The sequence below is a fragment of the Eulemur rufifrons genome, chromosome 7 (assembly GCF_041146395.1).
Source record: "Eulemur rufifrons isolate Redbay chromosome 7, OSU_ERuf_1, whole genome shotgun sequence".
NCBI classification, from domain to species: domain Eukaryota; kingdom Metazoa; phylum Chordata; class Mammalia; order Primates; family Lemuridae; genus Eulemur; species Eulemur rufifrons.
The window spans coordinates 183,170,427-183,190,558 of NC_090989.1; the positions used below are offsets into that span (position 1 = coordinate 183,170,427).

Consider the following 20,132-nt stretch of genomic DNA (forward strand, 5'->3'; position numbering starts at 1 on the left):
AGAGTATAAGGAGAAGGAATACAGCGAAACTGGTTTGTTGCTTTGGTGGCTCTATAGATCCTGAACAAATTATTCTCCCAGTTGATTTTAAAGAAGGAAAAGCAAGATTTGCAGAAGTCAATTCCGGTTGTTTTGAGCTTGAGGAGCCTATAGGACAGAACGCAAAACGCCCAATACTGAGCTGGACATGCATAACTGGATTCAAGGAGAAACATCCGCTCAGGGTTGGGGCTGACGACCTAATCCTTTACATTAATGTATATTTGAAGCCATAGGAATGGAGGCGACAGGGGTTCAAGGAGAAGTAGGACAATCATGTCAGAGAGCTTTGGTAAGATTTAAAATATTCCACTGGATTCAGCAATTTTGAGGCTACCAGAACCCTCTGGCAGGGAGGAGAGTTTTTGTGGGGTGGGGGGAGGGAGGATGAAGTGGGGAGGGGGAAACAGAACAACCAGGAACAGACCTCTCCTCAGGGGGTGGGCGTACCCAATACAAATTCCTTACGGTGCCCCATAAGGTGTCCTCCAACTTCCACGCAAGTTCCAGTTCTCTGGAAACCCTGGTATGCATGTCCCCCTCGGCTTAGAACGCAACCCTTCCCTCCACGCCAGCAAACGTCCACCAAGTCCTCAAAAGACCTGCACAAGTGGCCTCGCCTCCAACGCCCTCTCCCTGATGCTCCCAGGGAAAAATAAAGCCCTTTCTTTCGTGTTACCGAAGTTTTGTCCGTACCTTCCACGGTTTTGTAATTATCTGTTGTGCTTCTGGCTCAAATCAACCAGGGAGCCAGACCGAAAAAGTCAAGGAACGCGGAGCGACAGACGAGACGCGCCCTCACTGGCCACTTGCGAGGAGGCGACAACTACAACTCCCATGAGGCGGTGGGGCCGCGGCACCCACAAGTCCCAGCAGCCCTTGCGAGCTGGAGCCTGTCAGGGTAGCAGGTGCAAATGTTCGTGGAAGCGGTGAAGAAGCGGACTTTCCAGATGGCAGCGTTTGAAGAGGAGCCGGAGGTTCCGCCAGAGCTGCTGGATGTCGCGCGCGGCCTAGAAAACCTGCCTGTGAGCGCGTGGCCCCCGGGGGCTCGGGCCCTTCCAGGTAGGGGGCGGGGCTAGGCGGCGCGGGAGCTGGGCGCGCGCGGCTCCCCCACGTGGTCATACTTCTGGGTCTGACTCGGTTACTGAGGGGATCTCCCCAGCCTCTCGACCTTTTTTCTTAACCCTGTTGCACAGCTATTGGAGGGCGGGAATAGGTCTTCGTGGACAGACTTCAGTCTTTTTCTATTAACCCGCCCTATGACCTTGGCAAGGTTATTACCCTCTTCTGTCTGTAGACCGGCAGATCCCTAAGGTGCAAAACCAGAGGCTTCGAGATCCCTTAGAGAGGGCCCTGAAAACCTGGCGTTTTGTCCAGGTTCTGTCCCCCCAATTCAGTGGAGCAAATCTCCTACCTTTCTGGCCTCAGTTGTCTCATTTGTAAAATAAGCCGTGGGGCCTTTTAATGGAGCAGCAGCCTAGTGTCATGGTTAAAAACTTGGCCCCTAGAGTCAGACTTAGCTGAGGGCTCCCTCATGCTGTAGCTCTTGGGCAAATATAAATTAGCTTTGGCTAAAGCTTTAGAGTCCTCCTGTGTACAGTTTAAGTAATAGAAATAATAGTGCCTCTCTTCCAGATTGCTTTGAGAATTATAAGTAAAATACAATTTCTGATTCACTATAAGAACTCAATAAATGTTCACTACTAGTTCTCAAAGCCCTTTCTTCTCTATCTCATCCCTCTGACTTTGGCTTAAAAGTTGCCTAAGGAATAAGGAATGACCAAAAAAGGAAAAAAAATAAAAGAAAACAAGAATTTTAAAGTGGAAAGAGCACTAGACTTACAGGTTGGAGAGCTAAGTTCAGGGCTTAGCCATTTCAGCTTCTTCATCTGAAAAATGAGAATCATAATTTAAAAATGTATAGCCGTTTTCACACCTATTATCAATATTGAACCCTATCTGCCCATTCTTCCTTCAGTTGTTGTGAGGATCAAATAAGATAATAGATTTATAGCAGTTTTCAAAGAGTAGAGCAGGATATTAATGTCAAAAATGGTTTTTGTTCCTTAAACTACCTTTGGCAGTTTATGGTTAATAATATGGTTGGCTGGCCCAATTTTAAACACTAGTCCCTTAAAACTTATTCAAAACCAAGCATTGCTGAATTCCTGGTCAAAAACATCTTTTCTTTATTGAACAAATAATTGAGTGCTGTGTTAGGCTCAGCCTAGAAGATAAAATGATGAAGACACACATGAGGATACAGAAAAACTATATTGAGCTTGAGCCCCTGAGCTTACATGAACATATAGAAAATACTTGGTTGCTACCGTGTTTTTTTCTTACCTACAGATATCTAACATGAACACAAAATGCCACTGTTCTAGTTCATTCTTAATTAAATTCAACAAATATTTATTGAGAACTAAATGTATGCAAGGTAGTGAGTTGGGTTGCAGAGAATACAGTGAATAGAAAAACACACTCTCTACCCTCAAGGTGTTTACAACTGAATCATCTTATGATTAATTTTAACTAAGTATCGGTGCTATTACACAAAACAATTGTGTGTGAATTCTGTAAACCTATTTGTAATCTTGAGTCATATTTTTCTTTGTCATATACAAGAACAATGTGTAAAACTGTGCCTAATGTATTTCTGTATATTAACTCACTTCATTTTAAATATTAAATAAACTTATTTAAAACAAATCAAGGCTGGGCGCGGTGGCTCACGCCTGTAATCCTAGCACTCTGGGAGGCCGAGGCGGGTGGATCGTTCAAGGTCAGGAGTTCGAGACCAGCCTGAGCAAGAGCGAGACCCCGTCTCTACTAAAAATAGAAAGAAATTATGTGGACAACTAAAAATATATATATAGAAAAGTTAGCCGGGCATAGTGGTGCATGCCTGTAGTCTCAGCTACTCGGGAGGCTGAGGCAGGAGGATTGCTTGAGCCCAGGAGTTTGAGGTTGCTGTGAGCTAGGCTGACGCCACGGCACTCACTCTAGCCTGGGCAACAAAGTGAGACTCTGTCTCAAAAAAAAAATAAAAATAAAAATAAATAAATAAATAAAACAAATCAAGTTAGATAAGCATCACATTTAAAATCATCTTAATCATCAGTGTTCACAAAATCATGTAGTTTGGTGTGCTTGTATTTGCAAAATATACATTAAAATAAATACTCTTCTATTTTAAAAAGCAGGGAGAGAGGTGGCAAGACGAATCGTTATAATTGATCCTTAGACCTACAGTTGATGGGCATAAATGAAAATCAGGAGATTAAAACTCAGTCCCACAGTGTTCTAGCTACTTGTGTATATGCACAGCTCTAGATAGAATTAAAAAAAGTAGACAATATTCCTTCCTAAAGGAGCTTATAGTCTTTCTTACAAAGAAGATAAAACGCTTGAAATATTTAAATGACAAGCCTAAAAGTGACTTCAACTAGTTTTCTTCCATATGTTCATGGATCATAAAACTAGTCTTACAAAAGGTCAAAACAGTTTGCTTGCTCCAAACCCCGCCTTCACAGACATATGCACACATAGGAATTAAGGCATAAAAAAACTAAAGATATTATAAAAATAACTGTATCTAGTTTGCTTTTGGCTACTGTGTAAAAAGGCAAAAAGAACATTCAAATGTTCATCTCAGAAACGAGCATATCATAGTATCATCAGTATTGAAACTCAAGTAGAAAATAAACTAATTGATTTTCTTGAGCTAAGAGTTGGATGTAACCATTTTCAGGTTTCTGAAACCAGCTTAAAATATTATTTTTAAGATTTCAACTGGGCCTTGATGAGAATTATCTGGCTCACAATATTCTAATAGCTGCTTGGAGCAAAAACAACCTTATGAGGCTGGAGGCCAAGTGCAAAGATTCTTGTAGCTGGGGTTTCAGCACAACCAAAAAAGGAATGAAGATCTTCACAACACTTCCTTAAAATTCAGAGTAATGGCCCAGGTTTTGAGCCTAGAATATTATACATTCTCCTACTTCAGTTTCTGGGACTTCGGTACAGAATGTGACTCAGACAAGTCAAATTTCCAATTGAAGCTTTTATCAAGAGCTGCAATCAAACAATCAAAAAATACTTCCTGAGCACCTACCTGCTCTGTGCCTAGACTATGGATAGGAACATCACCCCTATCACCATGCCACACCCCAAACCTCATGACCATGTCTTTCCTTGAGACATATGTTTGTTAGAAAGACAAGACCTACACAATTAATGCAGCTAGACAGCCTACACTATACGCCATTTGGATTCCAAAGTTCATGCCATTAACAATAAGTGCGGGCCTAGTTCAGAGAAGAGAGAAAGTATTGCAGGCAATAGTAGCCAAGGAAGTATATTTGCTCTTGACCATACTGTCTCCTGTTTCCATGTTCACTTTTTGGATAGCCATAGTTTATAAAAAAATTTTCTCAAGTTTTCTGCTAAAAAAACTTGAAATCTTCACCCAGTGCATCAAGGATCTATCTTCTAGTACAGTATTTTGCACTGATCATTTTGCATTTGTTCCCCACTCTTGCATGACCAATTCTATGCTTTGATACATACCAAGAAAAAGTACAGCTTATGTTGTGACAAGGAAAGAAACGATAAAAATCCTATTCTTTGTGTCCTCCTTCATAGTTTTCTGACTGGTTTCTAATTCCCAGCACATACATATAACAGGCAATAAAGTAATATTTGATGATGAATGAAAGAAGTTTGGACTGGATCAGCTGTTAGTTTATCTCCACCTGAGATGGATTAGTAATGGAGGTTAGGAATCTAATCATGTGATTTCCTAGACACGATTTTGGTTTGAATATATTTGAACCTGGGAAGTTTAGCTCTAGAACCTGTTTTCTTCACCACCCTACTATGTACTTCCTACATAATTCTTATTAAACACTTATGTGCTGGCCACTAGAGTAAGCTTTTTAAGTGGGGTTTTTCCTTTGTTCCTTCATAGCAATCTGTGAGATAAGATAGACAAGTAAATATGTAGAGATGTTAAGTAATTTACCAGAAATATATGATGTTTTAAATATGACATCTAAAAGTAATATCTAGCCAGGCTGGTGGCTCACACCTATAATCCCAGCACTTTGGGAGGCTGAGGCAGAAGGATAGCTTGAGGACAGGAGTTCGAGACCAGTCTGGGCAACATAGTGAGACCCTGTTTGTACAAAAAAAAGGTTTTTTAATTTTTAAAGTAATATCTAGAAGAATTGAAAGAAGCTAATATTTTAAAAACATAAAATTCCTGGCACTGAATAACAGTGTCGTTTCATTTACATTTCATAATAACAACCTCAAAAATGGGTATTATCCTTGTCTTATACTAACCCAAATCTTAGCAGTTTACTTGCTCAAAGTCACAGTGCTAATACGAGCCTGGCTATGTATGTGTCTCCTTGTGGGCATTCCATGTTCTGCACTAAGAAGCTCTCCTCTGCTTGGCCAGAGTTCAGGCCACAGTCAGAATATTCCTGTCTGGCCTCCTGCACACTTTGCTCCAGTCTCACCTCCCAGTTGGACATTTACATCTTTGACTAAACTGTCCAACCATTTCCTGGAATCATTCTCAGCTGCTACCTGAGGTGTACAGTCAGTACTCATTTGTTTGCAAGACACAACACAAAACAAACTGGCCTGAGAAAAGAGGGAAGGAATTACCTCACATCAGAAAACTCTGAAAGTGGAAACTTGTAGGCATGTCTGGGTCCAAGAATTCTAAAAGTATCAGATATTTCTTCTCACTACCCTCCCCCTTCTCACCCCTGTTCCCCTGTTTCCCCTTCCTGTGGTTGGCTACACACTCAGTAGGCCTTATCTGTGCAGTAGAACTTGGTAATGCCGGGCGAACACTGTATAGTTTAGCAACTCTAGTGGAAAGATAATGTCTCTTCCCTAATTGTTCCAGAAGAAGTCCCAGAATTACAGTTCATTGGTCTGGCTTAGATCATGTGCCCATCCGTGAGCCAAACACTGTTGAAAAGAGTGAATGATATTCTGTTTAGCCAGGTCTAGGTCCCTGCCCAACTGGGACCCCAGTCCAAACCACTGAGACAAAAGTGCGGAGGGTTCCCCTGGAAAGAGTCGGGGTGCTATTATTAGAAGAAAGAAATACATGCTGGGAAAGTATGTCTATGTCTATGATGGGATGGCTGCATCCCCCATGCTTTGATCTCTCCTGGGCTTAGGGTAGATACAAGCAAGTGTGGGGGTAGCAACCATTTTTGGATCAGCGTGGTCCAGGACTTTGGGTACAGATTATGGAAAAAGTGTTATAAATTAGGAGCATTTAAGGCCAGGCATGGTGGCTCATGCCTGTAATTCTAGCATTCTGGGAGGCTGAGGAGGGAGGATTGCTTGAGGTCAGGAGTTTGAGACCAGCCTGAGCAAGGGCAAGACCCCGTCTCTACTAAAAATAGGAAAAATTATCCAGGCATGGTGGCGTGTGCCTGTAGTCCCAGCTACTCTGGAGGCTGAGGCAGGAGGATTGCTTGAGCCCAGGGGTTTGAAGTTGCTGTGAGCTAGGCTGACACTATCGTACTCTAGCCCAGGCCACAGAGTAAGACTTTGTCTCAAAAAAAACAAAAAGAAAAAAAATTAATTGGGAGCATTTAAATTTATGCTCAGGTCACCTGACTCCCAATTTATAACACACTGTGCATTAACTATTAGATACAGTCATACGTCACTTAACAGTGGGGATACAATACGAAAAATGCCCCATTAGGTGATTTTATCATTATGTGAAATTATAGAGTATACTTACACAAACCTAGATGGTATAGCCAACTACACACCTAGGCTGTATGGTGTGGATTATTGCTCCTAGGCATGTCAGCATGTTACTATAGGCAATTGTAACTCAACAGTTTATAGTTATGTATCTAAACTTAGAAAAGGTACAGTAAAAATATGGCATTATAATCTACGGGACCACCATTGTATGCATTCTGTTGTTGACCAAAAAGTCATTATGTGGTGCATGGCTATAGTCAAAGTTTAACAGTTTGCCTAGCATATAAACATCTGAACAGAATGTCAGGGGCATGACCTTAGATTATTTCTGAAAAGAATAAGTAGCTTTTCAATATGCAGTTAAATACCTGAAAAGATGGATAAGTATATCATAAATTAGGCCAGCGTTTAAAGAAAGACCAATAACCTTTTCAAAGATTATTCTTGAGTATAGTAGTTTTTTTTAAGATAGGTAAAATATCTTTCTGGAATGGTATTTTGCTATTTATGGAAGAAAAAATGGAGACACAAAGTAAAATGGAATGATTATTGGTATCAGAGTCAATGATTATAATTCATCAGGGAAAAATTTTTTTCTCTTTAAACAGGAAGTTTGCCCAGAAACCTTGATTATCCTTTGGAAGGTATCTGCAGCTCATTTGGAATTAGCTACTCTTTGTAATCTTAGACCCTAAATGATCTTAAATTGTGCAGAAAGTTGAATTGTAGAATTTTTAAAAATATATCACTAGATTCTCCAGTATCTTTTTAATTTACAAGTAAAAATAAGCAAATAAAACTATTTTTCAACAAGGAATAATATGAGCCCCTAGTTAGAAACGGCAGTAAGTCAGACTTGATTTTAAAGGTCTGAATCTGTGTGTCAAAAAAAAAAATCACTTTAGTGCTTCGTATAGTATATGAAAAATATGTGCACTTTTAAGAACAAATCAAGGTAAAAGAATTCTTCATGAAAAGTTTAACAGAGAGATAGTTTTCATTTTCATTTTATAAGTACTTCTTAAAGTATCTCAGTAACCATTTACATTTCAACATTGAATCTTTAAAACGCTGGAAGCAGATTCTGTATAAGACAGCAGTCATTGACTTTGACTGATAGGGCATCTTTTTCTAAGTCATCCTTTATCCCTTTAGAACATCCCTGCTAAGTTAAAGCTGTAAGAAACAACACAAACAGAAGATATTTCTGCTCTCTATCCCCAAATGACTCTTTAAGGAGTATGTTGGCCTTCCCCCACAGATACTCCCACCCATAATCCTCCTCATCTTTCACGAGAGGATGTCAATCCTTCTCCCCAGCTCAGTGTTTTTTAAAGTATAGGGTTTTGCACTTAACTACATAGTTCCACCCAAGGCCCCTACGGGGAGTACGTCTACATGCTGTTCAATACCTTTCTAAAGCTTGGCCTGGAGACATAATATTAATGGAGGATTGGCTGAAGGACATGCTGTGCGAACACTCCTCTATCTATCCCCAGTGAAATGCCATTCAACTGGTGCCTTCGGAACTGCCCTTACCCAACTGTGCTGTGGCGACATGCCAGTGGCCTTTGTTGAGGGCCAGAATAAAAAACAGGCCATGAAGCTGCTTCCTGTAAAAAAAAAAAAAATGGTTTACAAGGACACATTAGTGAAATTTCTCTCTGGTCTCGATACCGAAAGAAGTCAATGCTTTTTCCGAACAGTGAGATTGCTCCCTACAGACAGTACAAGCCACACATCCCCGTATATCCCTCTCTGAAGTGGCTGCTCTCGGGAGGAGCTGAATGTCCAGTCTACTTCTGCTACGCACTCTAAGCTCACCGGACTAGTTTGCCCCTATGTCTCCCATCACTTCACTCTTCTTACCTATTGTTCATTTATCTTACCTTTTGTAAGTCTCATTAAGTACTTTTTGGAACAAGGCAGGTATAAATAAATGGATTAGGTTCCATATAAGCAAGAATTGTTCTGTACCTAAAGAAATCTGCTGGGCTCCTGAAAGATATTTTAATCTTCAGGGTTTGAAAATATACTTCATGATGCCAATAAGGATATAACTAGAGATCAGGCTTCACATAGAGATTAACCATATAGAGATTTTAGATTTAGGACTGTCGTCTTTTTCCATAACATTTTATAAATGTAATGTTTTGAAAATAGAGGTACATTTCAAAAACTGAGAAATTTTTTCATATTATCCCTTTTTCATTTAATAAGAACAGGATTTCTTTACATGTATATGCTACATCTGCAATAAATTTAAATACCTGATAATATCTATTTGACAAATAACCATCTTTTGGAATTCCATCTGCAGTTGATTTATTTGTCATGTATAATTTTCTTATTCCCAAAAAAGATCTGAAGTAACTCGCAATAAAAATACATATATATGCATATGTATTATCAGGTAAAGGTAAAAGAGATCAAAGCTAAGAATAAAATGCTTACCTGCATTCAAACATGAAATTCAGCACTGATTTTCCTAATATCCAAAGCTAAGAGGAAAACAAAATAAGCTACAAAACTTTCAATTTTTGATAAGAGAAAAAATATGTTTTCCTAGTGCTACCCTTATACCTAAAATAAAAACCACAAAATTTTAAATCTAAAAATTAATCTTTTGTGAAACAATTTTTGGGGAAAAGAAAAATTAATCATTTTTCTTAAATTGGAGAGATATCTTTTCAGGCAATATTTATTATAGTATACTGTGTTTTGTCAGTTTTGTCCTGTTTTTATATATATTGGAGTGTCCCAGCCGAAAGCTGTTTGAAATATATGGCATGCCACACTGACAGTATTTATATCTTTTACAGTACACACCTGATCATGTAGGTGGACCCGGAGCAGACATCGATCCCACTCAAATAACCTTTCCCGGATGCATTTATATCAAAACTCCCTGCCTCCCTGGCACTTGCTCCTGTCTCCACCATGAGGAAAATTATGATGATAATGCATGCCTTAGAGAGATAGGATCGGAAGCAAAGTATGCCAAGCCTGTTTTTGAATGCAATGTGCTGTGCCAGTGTGGTGACCACTGCAGAAACAGAGTGGTCCAGAGGGGTCTGCAGTTCCACCTCCAGGTGTTCAAGACAGATAAAAAAGGTTGGGGACTTCGTACCTAGGAATTTATACCAAAAGGAAGATTTGTCTGTGAATATGCTGGCGAGGTTTTAGGATTCTCTGAAGTACAGAGAAGAATTCACTTACAAACAATATATGACTCAAATTACATAGTAGCCATCAGGGAACATGTTTATAAAGGGCAGATAATGGAAACATTTGTTGACCCTACCTATTTAGGAAATATTGGAAGATTCCTTAATCATTCTTGTGAGCCAAACCTATTGATGATTCCTGTCCAAATTGACTCAATGGTACCTAGGTTGGCACTCTTTGCAGCCAAAGACATTTTGCCAGAAAAGGAACTCTCTTATGACTATTCAGAAAGACTTCTTAATCTAATGGGCAGTGAAGACAAAGAAAGGCTGGATAACGGAAAACTAAGAAAACCTTGTTACTGTGGTGCCAAATCGTGTACTGCTTTCCTACCTGACAGTTCGCTGTACAGCCCCTTAGAAAAGCCAGACATCAATTAGGAGGGAAACTGCCCAACCACTAAGAGAGGCCAGTGGGTGGGAATGAGAGAACCAAGCATGTGTGGCTCAGCGCCTCACGCATTCCCCTCTTCCAAGCAACTTACCCTTGAGGTCAGTCTGCTCTGTGGCAAGCAGCTTGCCCCTCCTTATAAGGAACGCTGGTGATTGTCTGGCTTTGCCTCTGTCTGGTTGCATAAGTTTAAGTCAGGAATGTGGCAGAGACTACAAGTTGTCCATCAATATTCTCTCTCTCCTTTTGTAATAAAATTCTCAATTTTACCCGGGTACTTTGCTACCCAGAATACTCACTTCTCTAGTTAGATATGGCTGAGGGACTTTGTTCCAGCTAATGGAATATAAGCAAAAATGATGTGTCCTTAAATGAAGAGTTCCGCCCTTCTCTTCCTCTTTCTTCCTGTTGGCTGGAATGTATACATTATGACTAGAGCTGGAATAGCCATCCCAGACCCCAGGATGACTCTTAAGAAAGGAAGCCATGCATAACAAATCAACAAGATAGAAAGGAGTTTAGGTGTCTGGTACTATAGAACATTCTGCTGGTTCTGATCTGACACATCTGAACTTTTCCATGAGAAAGTCTTTCCCTTGTTTAAGCCACTGTTATTGTGAGTTTTCTAGTACTCAAACTGAACCTAATTATAGTGATCCAAGAAAACCCATGGGTCTACGTACCTAAGCCATGCTTTCCAACCAATTTCATTAGTAATAAAGCTGCTATTTTAAATTTGTGTCTGACTCCTACATCCTATTTCTTATTTGTGTCTAAGCACAGATCAAGGAAAATGGCATGACTAATTATCACCTGCTAAAACCCTAATAATTACCACCAATAGTGAAAAATATAACCATGGAAATGACTTCTGTGTTATAGCCAAAAGTCAGAAAAGGAAACACATTGTAAATTTTTCATTATATACTTGGCTATATTCCAAAGCTTGTGAAGTTATGCTTCAAAACTTCAAATAGCCTCACTTCTTCATGTATTAATAACAAAAAGAACCCTGTCAACACCACAGAAGGAGACAGGAGTTTTATAATCCCATTTAATCTTCAACAGCAGCAAACATCTCTTCCTTAAAGCAAAGATTTTGCAAAACTATAGTTGCTATGCAGGTGTATGAGACATTCTGAAAGCTAAAATAATTATTTGAGCCCCTATAGTATTATTCAATAAATAATTTAATTTTCTTCTCTAGTACATTTAAACCCTACCACTAGGAAGCCCTGCAGAGTTATAGGGATCCATACTTTATATAACACTCTGTGTAGTGTATGTTAGTTGTACACTTTAAATGAGTGAAATGTGTGGTATATGAATTATATCTCAATAAAGTTTTTTTAACGTATATTAGGGCTTACATGTTCATATAACATTATCAAGAATGGTTCCCTGTGAATGAAAAACACTAGAATGCACATAAAGTGCCCCAAACTACAAACACGTGATGTCAAACATTTTCCTCCAAACTCATCATTTCTCCCTGCCAACTTTCATCTGTTACTTTGATTTCTCTGAAGCACTCCTGCTTTTTGTAAGGAAGCTTATATCTCTCACTCAAAAACGGCCTTTCTCCTCCTCACAAGCTCTTGTAATAACTGAGATACTTCAGATGCAATAAGGAAATAGTCAGAAGGAAAATGATTGGCTTAGTGTTTGATTTTGCAGATCCCTTTTTCCTACTTCTTTTTGCCTTTCTTTGTTGAATATCAGATGTCCCAGAGGACAAGCTTCCATTCAGAGACACAGACACAATCAGCACCCTCCAATTTGGTGCCTCTGCCAGAGACAGAACTGACTAAATATAGACCCTTGGAATGGTTTGTCCTCAGGCACTAGTTTATTCTTAAATAGCACATAGTCTTAGAAATCAGATTCCTAAGGTAAGAGTCAAAGAGTCTTTATCTCAAGCTTTTTCTAAGTACCACATTAACTGTATTTGTTTGTTTTATTGCCATATTCTTAAGAATTGTTGGCACTTGAGAGAAAACATTTAAAAATATACTTCTGCTTGACTATTATCCAATGATAATATAAAATTTTTGTAATTATAAGATTAGAATTTTAAAATATGACATGTGTCTTTACATGTATCAGTAGACACAGAAAAAGCATTTGGCAAAATCCAGTACCCTCTCATGGTAAAGACATTGAACAAACTAGAGGTAGACAGGAAATTCCTCAAGCTGAGAAAGGATATCTATGAAAACCCACACCTAACAACATTAGTTGTTAGAGAAATACAAATCAAAACCATAGTCAGATACTACTTCCCACCCACTAGGATAGTTAAAATCAAAATGACAATTACAAGTGTTAATAAGGATGTGGAGAAATTGGAACCCTCATATATTGCTGGCTGACTTGCAAAATTGCACAGCTTTGTAAATCAGGTTGGCAGTTTCTCAAAACATACATAGAGTTACCACATGTCCCAGTAACTCTACTGCTAGGTATGGACCCAAGAGAATTGAAAATATGCTCACAAAAAAATTGTGCACAAGTGTTCTATTCACAATAGAAAAAAAAGTGGACACACATCCCAAAAGTCCATCAGCTGATGTACAAATAAACAAAACCTGGTATCCATATCCTCTTAAGTATTATTTAGCCAAAAAATGGAATGAAATATACCATGACATGGATGACCCTTGAAAACATTATGTTAAGTGAAAGAAGACAAACACAAAAGGTCACATACCATGTAATTTTATGTATATGAAATGTCCAGAATGGGCAAATCCATAAAAACATCAAGTAGCTTAGTGGTTGCTAGGGGCTGGGTGTGGGAGGGAGTATAGGGAGCAACTGCTAATTGCTAATGGGTACATGGTTTCTTTTGGTGGTGATGAAATATTCCAGAATTAGTGATCATCGTTGCACAACTTGTGACTGTACTAAAAAGCATTTTAATAGGACGAATTTCATGTTATGTGAATTTTATCTCCATAAGGCTGTGACAAGAAAAAGAAGAGGAGGAAGAGAAGGAGGATGACCACATGATGCCTCTCACCTGTGTGAACTAAAATGCCATCTTAAGCTCCTCCAGGTAGCTGAGTAGACCCCACCCCCACCGCCACCTTGGAAAAACCTTAAAGCCGGGTTGCCAGCTGCAGTGAGAAGGGAGGTCAGACACACCTCCCTTTTGCAGTTACTCTTTGTAACAAGATACTAAATCATTAACAGGCCTAAGGTCATGTAAGACAAAGCTTAAACCACACCTGCAGAACATCAATTTACTTAACAGATCACTTGCGTTTAGATAAATGTGGTAAATGTCCCATGGCTTCTCTCTGATTAACAGACATCCTTAACCTAAAACCTTCCAAGCCTTTAGACAAAGCTTCACTTCTTTAACCAATTACAAATCAAAGAATCTTTAAACACACCTGTAACCTATAAGCTCCCCGACAGCTTCAAGATGTATCACCTTTTCGGGCCAAACCAAGGTATTCCTTCCTCATATTGACTTACAATCTTACATGTAATTCCTGTCTCCATGAATGTATAAAAACCAAACTAACTTGGCCACCTCAGGTGCACTTTCTCAAGACCTCCTGAGGGCACGTTTTTCAGGCTGCAGTCACACACACTCAGCTCAGAATAAACCTCTTTAAATCACTTCACAGAGTTTGAGTTTTCTTCAATGAACGCTTGGAAACTGGTAATCTATAGCTCCGAACATTTGTTTCAGGAATAACACTCTTCAGGCCCTAGGAAAATGCTTTTCCGCTTGCTTTATGTCCTCAAAAACAAAACATGACTGTGCCTCATGCTGTAGTCATTTGTGGGTTGGGCCATTACCACCATCAGAGATGGACACTGCTTTGGAGTGAAGGGAGAATTTGAACAGAAGTGTTTAGTTAGGTAAGAAAAGAGACAAATTAACTTGTCAGATCCTTCTCTCAGCAGGAGTGCACTAGATTCTTGAATGACAGTGTATATAGTTTCCTTATAATGCCTGGTGTCAATTTACTTCCTTCTCTTCCTCTTGCAGTTTGTCATTCCAGAGGAACTTACCAATTAGCACAGTATTCCTTACAGTTGCACATGGAGATGGAGAAATATTTTGCAATATTAAACAACTCATATAACTTTTACATTGGTATATGTATAGGTCTAGAAGTTTGATAGTGGTTCTTTACATTACCCTACGGATTTACCAGATGGTGAAAATGACAACAGAAGTGATAGAAGTTTATGCGATGGGCCGGGCGCGGTGGCTCACGCCTGTAATCCTAGCACTCTGGGAGGCCGAGGTGGGCGGATCATTTGAGCTCAGGAGTTCGAGACCAGCCTGAGCAAGAGCGAGACCCCATCTCTACTAAAAATAGAAAGAAATTATATGGACAGCTAAAAATATATATAGAAAAAATTAGCCGGGCATAGTGGTGCATGCCTGTAGTCCCAGCTACTTGGGAGGCTGAGGCAGGAGGATCGCTTGAGCCCAGGAGTTTGAGGTTGCTGTGAGCTAGGCTGATGCCACGGCACTCACTCTAACCCAGGCAACAGAGTGAGACTCTGTCTCAAAAAAAAAAAAAAAAAAAAAAAAGAAGTTTATGGGATGAAATTAAAATATTTTTGTTTTCATTATATTAGAACAGTTTATCAGTATGACTATTACAATGTTTGAACGTGATATGTAAATTTAGTGGTTTATTTTCAACTCTGTCTCAGCAGAGTGAAGTTTCCCCAAATTGAAATTGATTTTTAAAAACTAGCAGAGCTACACTGGCTCAAGGAAGATGGTCTCATTTGGTATCATTGTTAATAGTACACCAACTATGTGAAAATCTTGTTTATAACAAGACAATTCATGATTTCACTGAAAGGAAGACAAGAAAAACAAATTTTATGGAAAAAAATAATTTATGAATCAGATAGGTCATTATTTTATTACCCTTCCAGACATCATCGGCTCAGTTCAATGCCCAGGCATGATCAAACATACTTAAATTTAGACACATTTAGTATTTTGCCAGTTTTAGTCACATAAAACCCATAATTTTATATGTGCTTTTCATTCTTGTGGTTATGAAAATACTTTCATCAAAGTAGGAAGATAACTTGATTTATAACTTTTGAATATTTCTGTATATTGCCTGTGGTTCGTTGCACAAGCTGTCCTTGCCTTGTTACTTATAAGAGAAGGAAGGAATTAGCTTCCCAGGCAAGGCTGTTATGGAACTCAAAATAATGGATGTGGAATTAATTTATTTAGGCTAATTTATATAGGCTATAAAGTACTATGTAAATTCCATTATCACTACAGGCACAGTTCTGGGTTTACATTGTGCTAAACAGAATAGAACATAGAGTATATTATCATAGAAGTTGGTTTTTGGTATATCAAGAAATTTTGATTCAGAAAAATGGTAGGTAGGTCCTTTTTGGTGGTAAAGGGTATGGAAGTAGTAGAATAAGCTCCCAAATGATGTGTGCTAATAATTTAAATAAAAGGATACCTATATTTTTGCCATTTTCTCATTTCTCATTTAAAGATAGCCAAAATTATAAGCACAATCTGAAAAACATTCTTGGAGTTTCTTTTTACCCTATAACTATTTGGAAATACTCTGGGATGATTAAAAAAAAAAAAATCCTCACTATTCTTGTGTTTATGCTTCTTCAGTTAATAGCATTACTACTTGCCTCATTGCCAAAAGCTGCAAGTCATCCACGACACTGCCTCCTCCTCCCCACAGAAAATCAATCACCAAGCCCTATAAATTCCATACCCTACACATCTCTCACATTTGTTCAGTTTATTCACTCCGTTTACCATTTTACTCCACGCTCCCATCCTTTCTTTCCTGCAACAGTCCCTCTGCCTTCAGCCTCACTGTCCTCCCACCCATTCCCCACAATGCATTCCCCACCTTTAAACCCTCAGTGACTTATCATCATTCTCAGGTTTATGCCCAAACTTCTAAACATGACCAGAAGGCCCCTGCCTGTGGAGAAGGGACTCAGAGAGGAGGAGGTCTCAGGGAGATGAACTTGGTTTTGGACAAGCTGAGTTTGAGGTGTCTGTAGGTCACTGAAGAGGGGGCTGAATGCATGCGCCTGGTGCTCAGGAGGGAGAGTTGGGGCTGTGGAGAGCAAGTGGGATCTCCACTGCCTGGAGCGGGCAGGCATTCAAACCAAGGCATGGGTGAGATGCCCCCGGGAGGCTGAGAAGGATGAGTGGGGAAAGCACCATGCAGGGCCCCAGGAACTCAGCATGATTTAAATAACCAGCTGGGGAAATGGAGCCCCTGAAGGTGACTGATGAAGACAAGACAAGTGGTAGGGAGCTAATCAGAGAGTGAGAAGAGAAAGGAGTTTGCAGTTAGACTTCTCAGAGAAGGCAGGGGAGGCAAAGACTGAAAAGGGTCCAATCTTCTCACCCTCACACCCAAAGATCTTTACAGTCTGGCTCCAAATTACCCTTAGAGCCTCCACTGTTCCCAAACTCCTATGCCCATATCACAAATAATGAGTGGTTTCCACTAGCCTTTACAAAAAGGCAATAAACCAGATAAAAACAGAGGGCATTGTATGTTATAAGTTTCCAACTCTATGTGTGTGTATGTGTATGTATATTGGGTGTATATGTGTGTACATTGTGGGTTGTGATTTTTTTTTTTTTAATTGAGAGACCGCTACTGCAACCTGTCTTTCCTTTGCATATGCCTAGAATGGCTTTGGCCCTCTTTTCCACCTGGTAATCTCCTACTTCATCCTCCAAGCCCTACCCAAGTATCGACTTCTCTGAAAAGTCCACCTCTCTGGGTCTTAGTTTCCCTGATTTTAAATAGAGAGAAAAATACCTCCATTTCTAGTTGTTGTGAGGACTAAATAATACAAATGTATTATGATGCCTGAGCCTTATATCCAACCAATTAAATCAGAATCTCTGGGGAATAGGTCTCAGGTACTGGATTTTATAAAAGCTTTCAAGGAGGTTCTAAGATGCAGCCAGGAATGGAACCCACAAGTATGGGATAATTGTTAATGGCTGAAGCTCTGAAGTAGACCAACAGGGGTTTGAATTCTGGCTCTGCTACATAATTATGGAGCCTAGAATAGATTATTAGCCTCTCAGAGCTTCTGTGTACTTGTCTGTAAGTTGGGGATAGTAGTACTTACTTCCCAGTGCTGTTGGGAGAATTAAATGAAATAAGAGGCATTAGGTGCTTAGCACACAGTGAGTCCTCCCTAAGTAAGCCAGGTGGGGACAAGCCCTGGTCTTTTCCCTTCACCACTGTACACACAGCAGCTAGAATGTTCCTGCCCCATAGTTGGCACTTCAAGTGAATATCTGTAAATGACTAAATGTAGCTGTTATCATTATTTTAGACTAAAACTTGAAGAAAAATATCAGTTATCATGAGGATAAAGCGTCTTTCCATCTTTTGATTGACTTTTCAAAAGCCATCTCCCAGCATGCTTTGCAGCTAGGGGCGGCCATGAGTATGTTCTGGCCCATGAGAGGCAGGTGGAAAACACTGGGCTTTTCGCCCCTCAGGTTTCCCTTTCTTTCCCTTCCTCTGGAAGCTGTCTTGAGAAAAATGACAGAATGGAGAACGAGAGGGAGTCTGGGACACAATGGCATGGTTGAGCTGCCATGGCAACTATGACTGCCTGCCTCTGGACTTTTTAAATTGTTTTCTAATAAGAGAAAAACTATTGTTCAGGCCCCTGGATTGGAGGATTTTTGTTGTTGTTGTTGTTGTTGTTGTTTCTAGTAGAAGGAAAATACATACATTAGGCTTCTTCATTGTCCTTTCTTGTCCTCAGTTTCCAGAAAAATCTAGGCCAGGAGTACCAGCCACCTGTGTCACTAATTACTTCCCCAGATCTCTGGGGTGGCCTGGGTTAGAGGCACCACAGGGAACCTGCCCAACCTCTAATTGGACCTCCTGAGGCAGAGATAGTCCCAAGTCCTGTCCAGGTTCCTCTGGCTGCCCCAGAAGATTCAAGAAGCAAGAGTGATTCCTTCCTTCCCTAGGTGCCAACACCCAAGTCCAAAATCTCATGGCTGCTGTGACTCTCCTGAATACTCTCTCTGGTGTCAGGAAATAATGGTGAGAATCTCGACTCCTGCACTGATTTGCCATGGGCAAAGTGACTTAGAACAAGCCTTAATGTTCCCATCTATAAGGTGGGGCTACGCCAACCAACAGATAAATCTAAATAAGAAATTCAGAAAGGGAAAAGTCAAGGTAACAGGACTGGAGGTGAGCAACTAACAAACCCAGAGGTTGGACTAAATATCCATGGGAAGGAAGGTGGCAGAGTGAATGTGCATGCTATGACTTTGGCATTATAAAAACAAACGCCTGAGAGCAGTATGTTGGGTGTGGGCATGGAAGAAAGTGTGAGGGACTTAATTTTCTCATTCTTCATAACAGGGAAAAATAAATGCTAAGACTGAAACATGTAGTTTAAGAAAATAAATGACCCCCAGTCTCTTAATGTTCTCCACTAAAGGGTGAGGGGGAGAACTTGTAAGAAATATGATGCATTTGGATAACAAAACAAGTATGTAAAGTTAGCAACTGCTTCTATTTCACTTAAATTTCTTTTTCTTTTGTTAACTTCATATGGAGATAAGCTCCATTTATTTTATTTTAAAAATTGGCATATATAATATGATCTCATTTTAATAAAATTCTTCATTTTCCTCCTTTCCACCCTGCCTCCCTTCTTTCCTTCCTTCTACCCATCCTCTCTCTTACTCCTCCCTTCCTTCCATATATATGCCTAGAAAGATTCCTGGAATGATGTTGCCTAATGTTAATTCTGGGGTTTGAGGCACTGCAATTTGCAGTTGATTCCTCTACTCTCCCCACTTTTATAGCATTTTGCTATATAGCTTGAATTCTTTATAAAAGCACTTAGCATTTTTATAAAGACAATACAATAATTTTTCCAAAAAGCTAATAATATCTATTTTTGTAGGGTTCTTGTGAGCATTGAATGACATGACTAGGAAAGCACCTGGTTTAATGTAACAAGCACCATTCTGAGATGTCCCCAAGATTTCTTTCTGGTGATGTGCATGCCCTGTACATGCTATTGTTTCTACCTGGAATGTTCTTTCCTTTTCCCTTTAGCAAATTTCTGCTCATCCTTCAAGACTTAGTTCAATGTGAAGAATTTCCTGGCCTATACACCAGCCAATCAGATCCTCTCTCTTACAATTAGACTCTGAGCAGTGAAACCCACAGCAGAAAGGTTAGAGTGCAATTCACATAACAACAGTGCCTAGGTCAGAGGTTTTTGGCACCAAGACTGCCTGGTACAGCCCACTTTATTAAACCTTGTTTTCAGGCTTCCCTTATTCCTCTACCTCCCCAGTATCCTTCCAACAAATTGTTTTTATTTAAAGTAGTCAATGTAGGTTCTGCTTCTTGCAAGCACCCAACCTTTGTCCTGTTTCCCCAGTGTTGAGTTTCTGCCATCAGACGTTTGTGGAATGAATCGTAGTGACATAGAGGGTCATTATCAAAGGTCATCCTTCCTGCCATCCAACCTTCTGGGGGCGGGGGGGGGGGCATGCTACAGACACCTGGGCGGTCTCACTCTGAGAAGTCTGGAGCTGAAGGGCAAGGCAAGGCACAGATAGTTCGTGCTTGCAAAGAAGCTATGCCCATCTCAAGGAGGGAAACTGGCTCGAGGGGCTCAGCGATGTGCTCAAAGCCACGCGACTAGGGAAAAAGCAGACT

General features: G+C 39.9%; 1 protein-coding gene across 1 annotated transcript; it reads left to right on the forward strand.

The window, feature by feature from the left end:
• Positions 1-953: 953 nt before the first annotated feature.
• Positions 954-10,565, forward strand: LOC138385860 (histone-lysine N-methyltransferase SETMAR). The gene is given in 3 exon segments (XM_069472059.1): positions 954-1,101; positions 3,913-3,917; positions 9,615-10,565. Coding segments are annotated over 3 exon segments (1,104 nt in total).
• Positions 10,566-20,132: the final 9,567 nt, after the last annotated feature.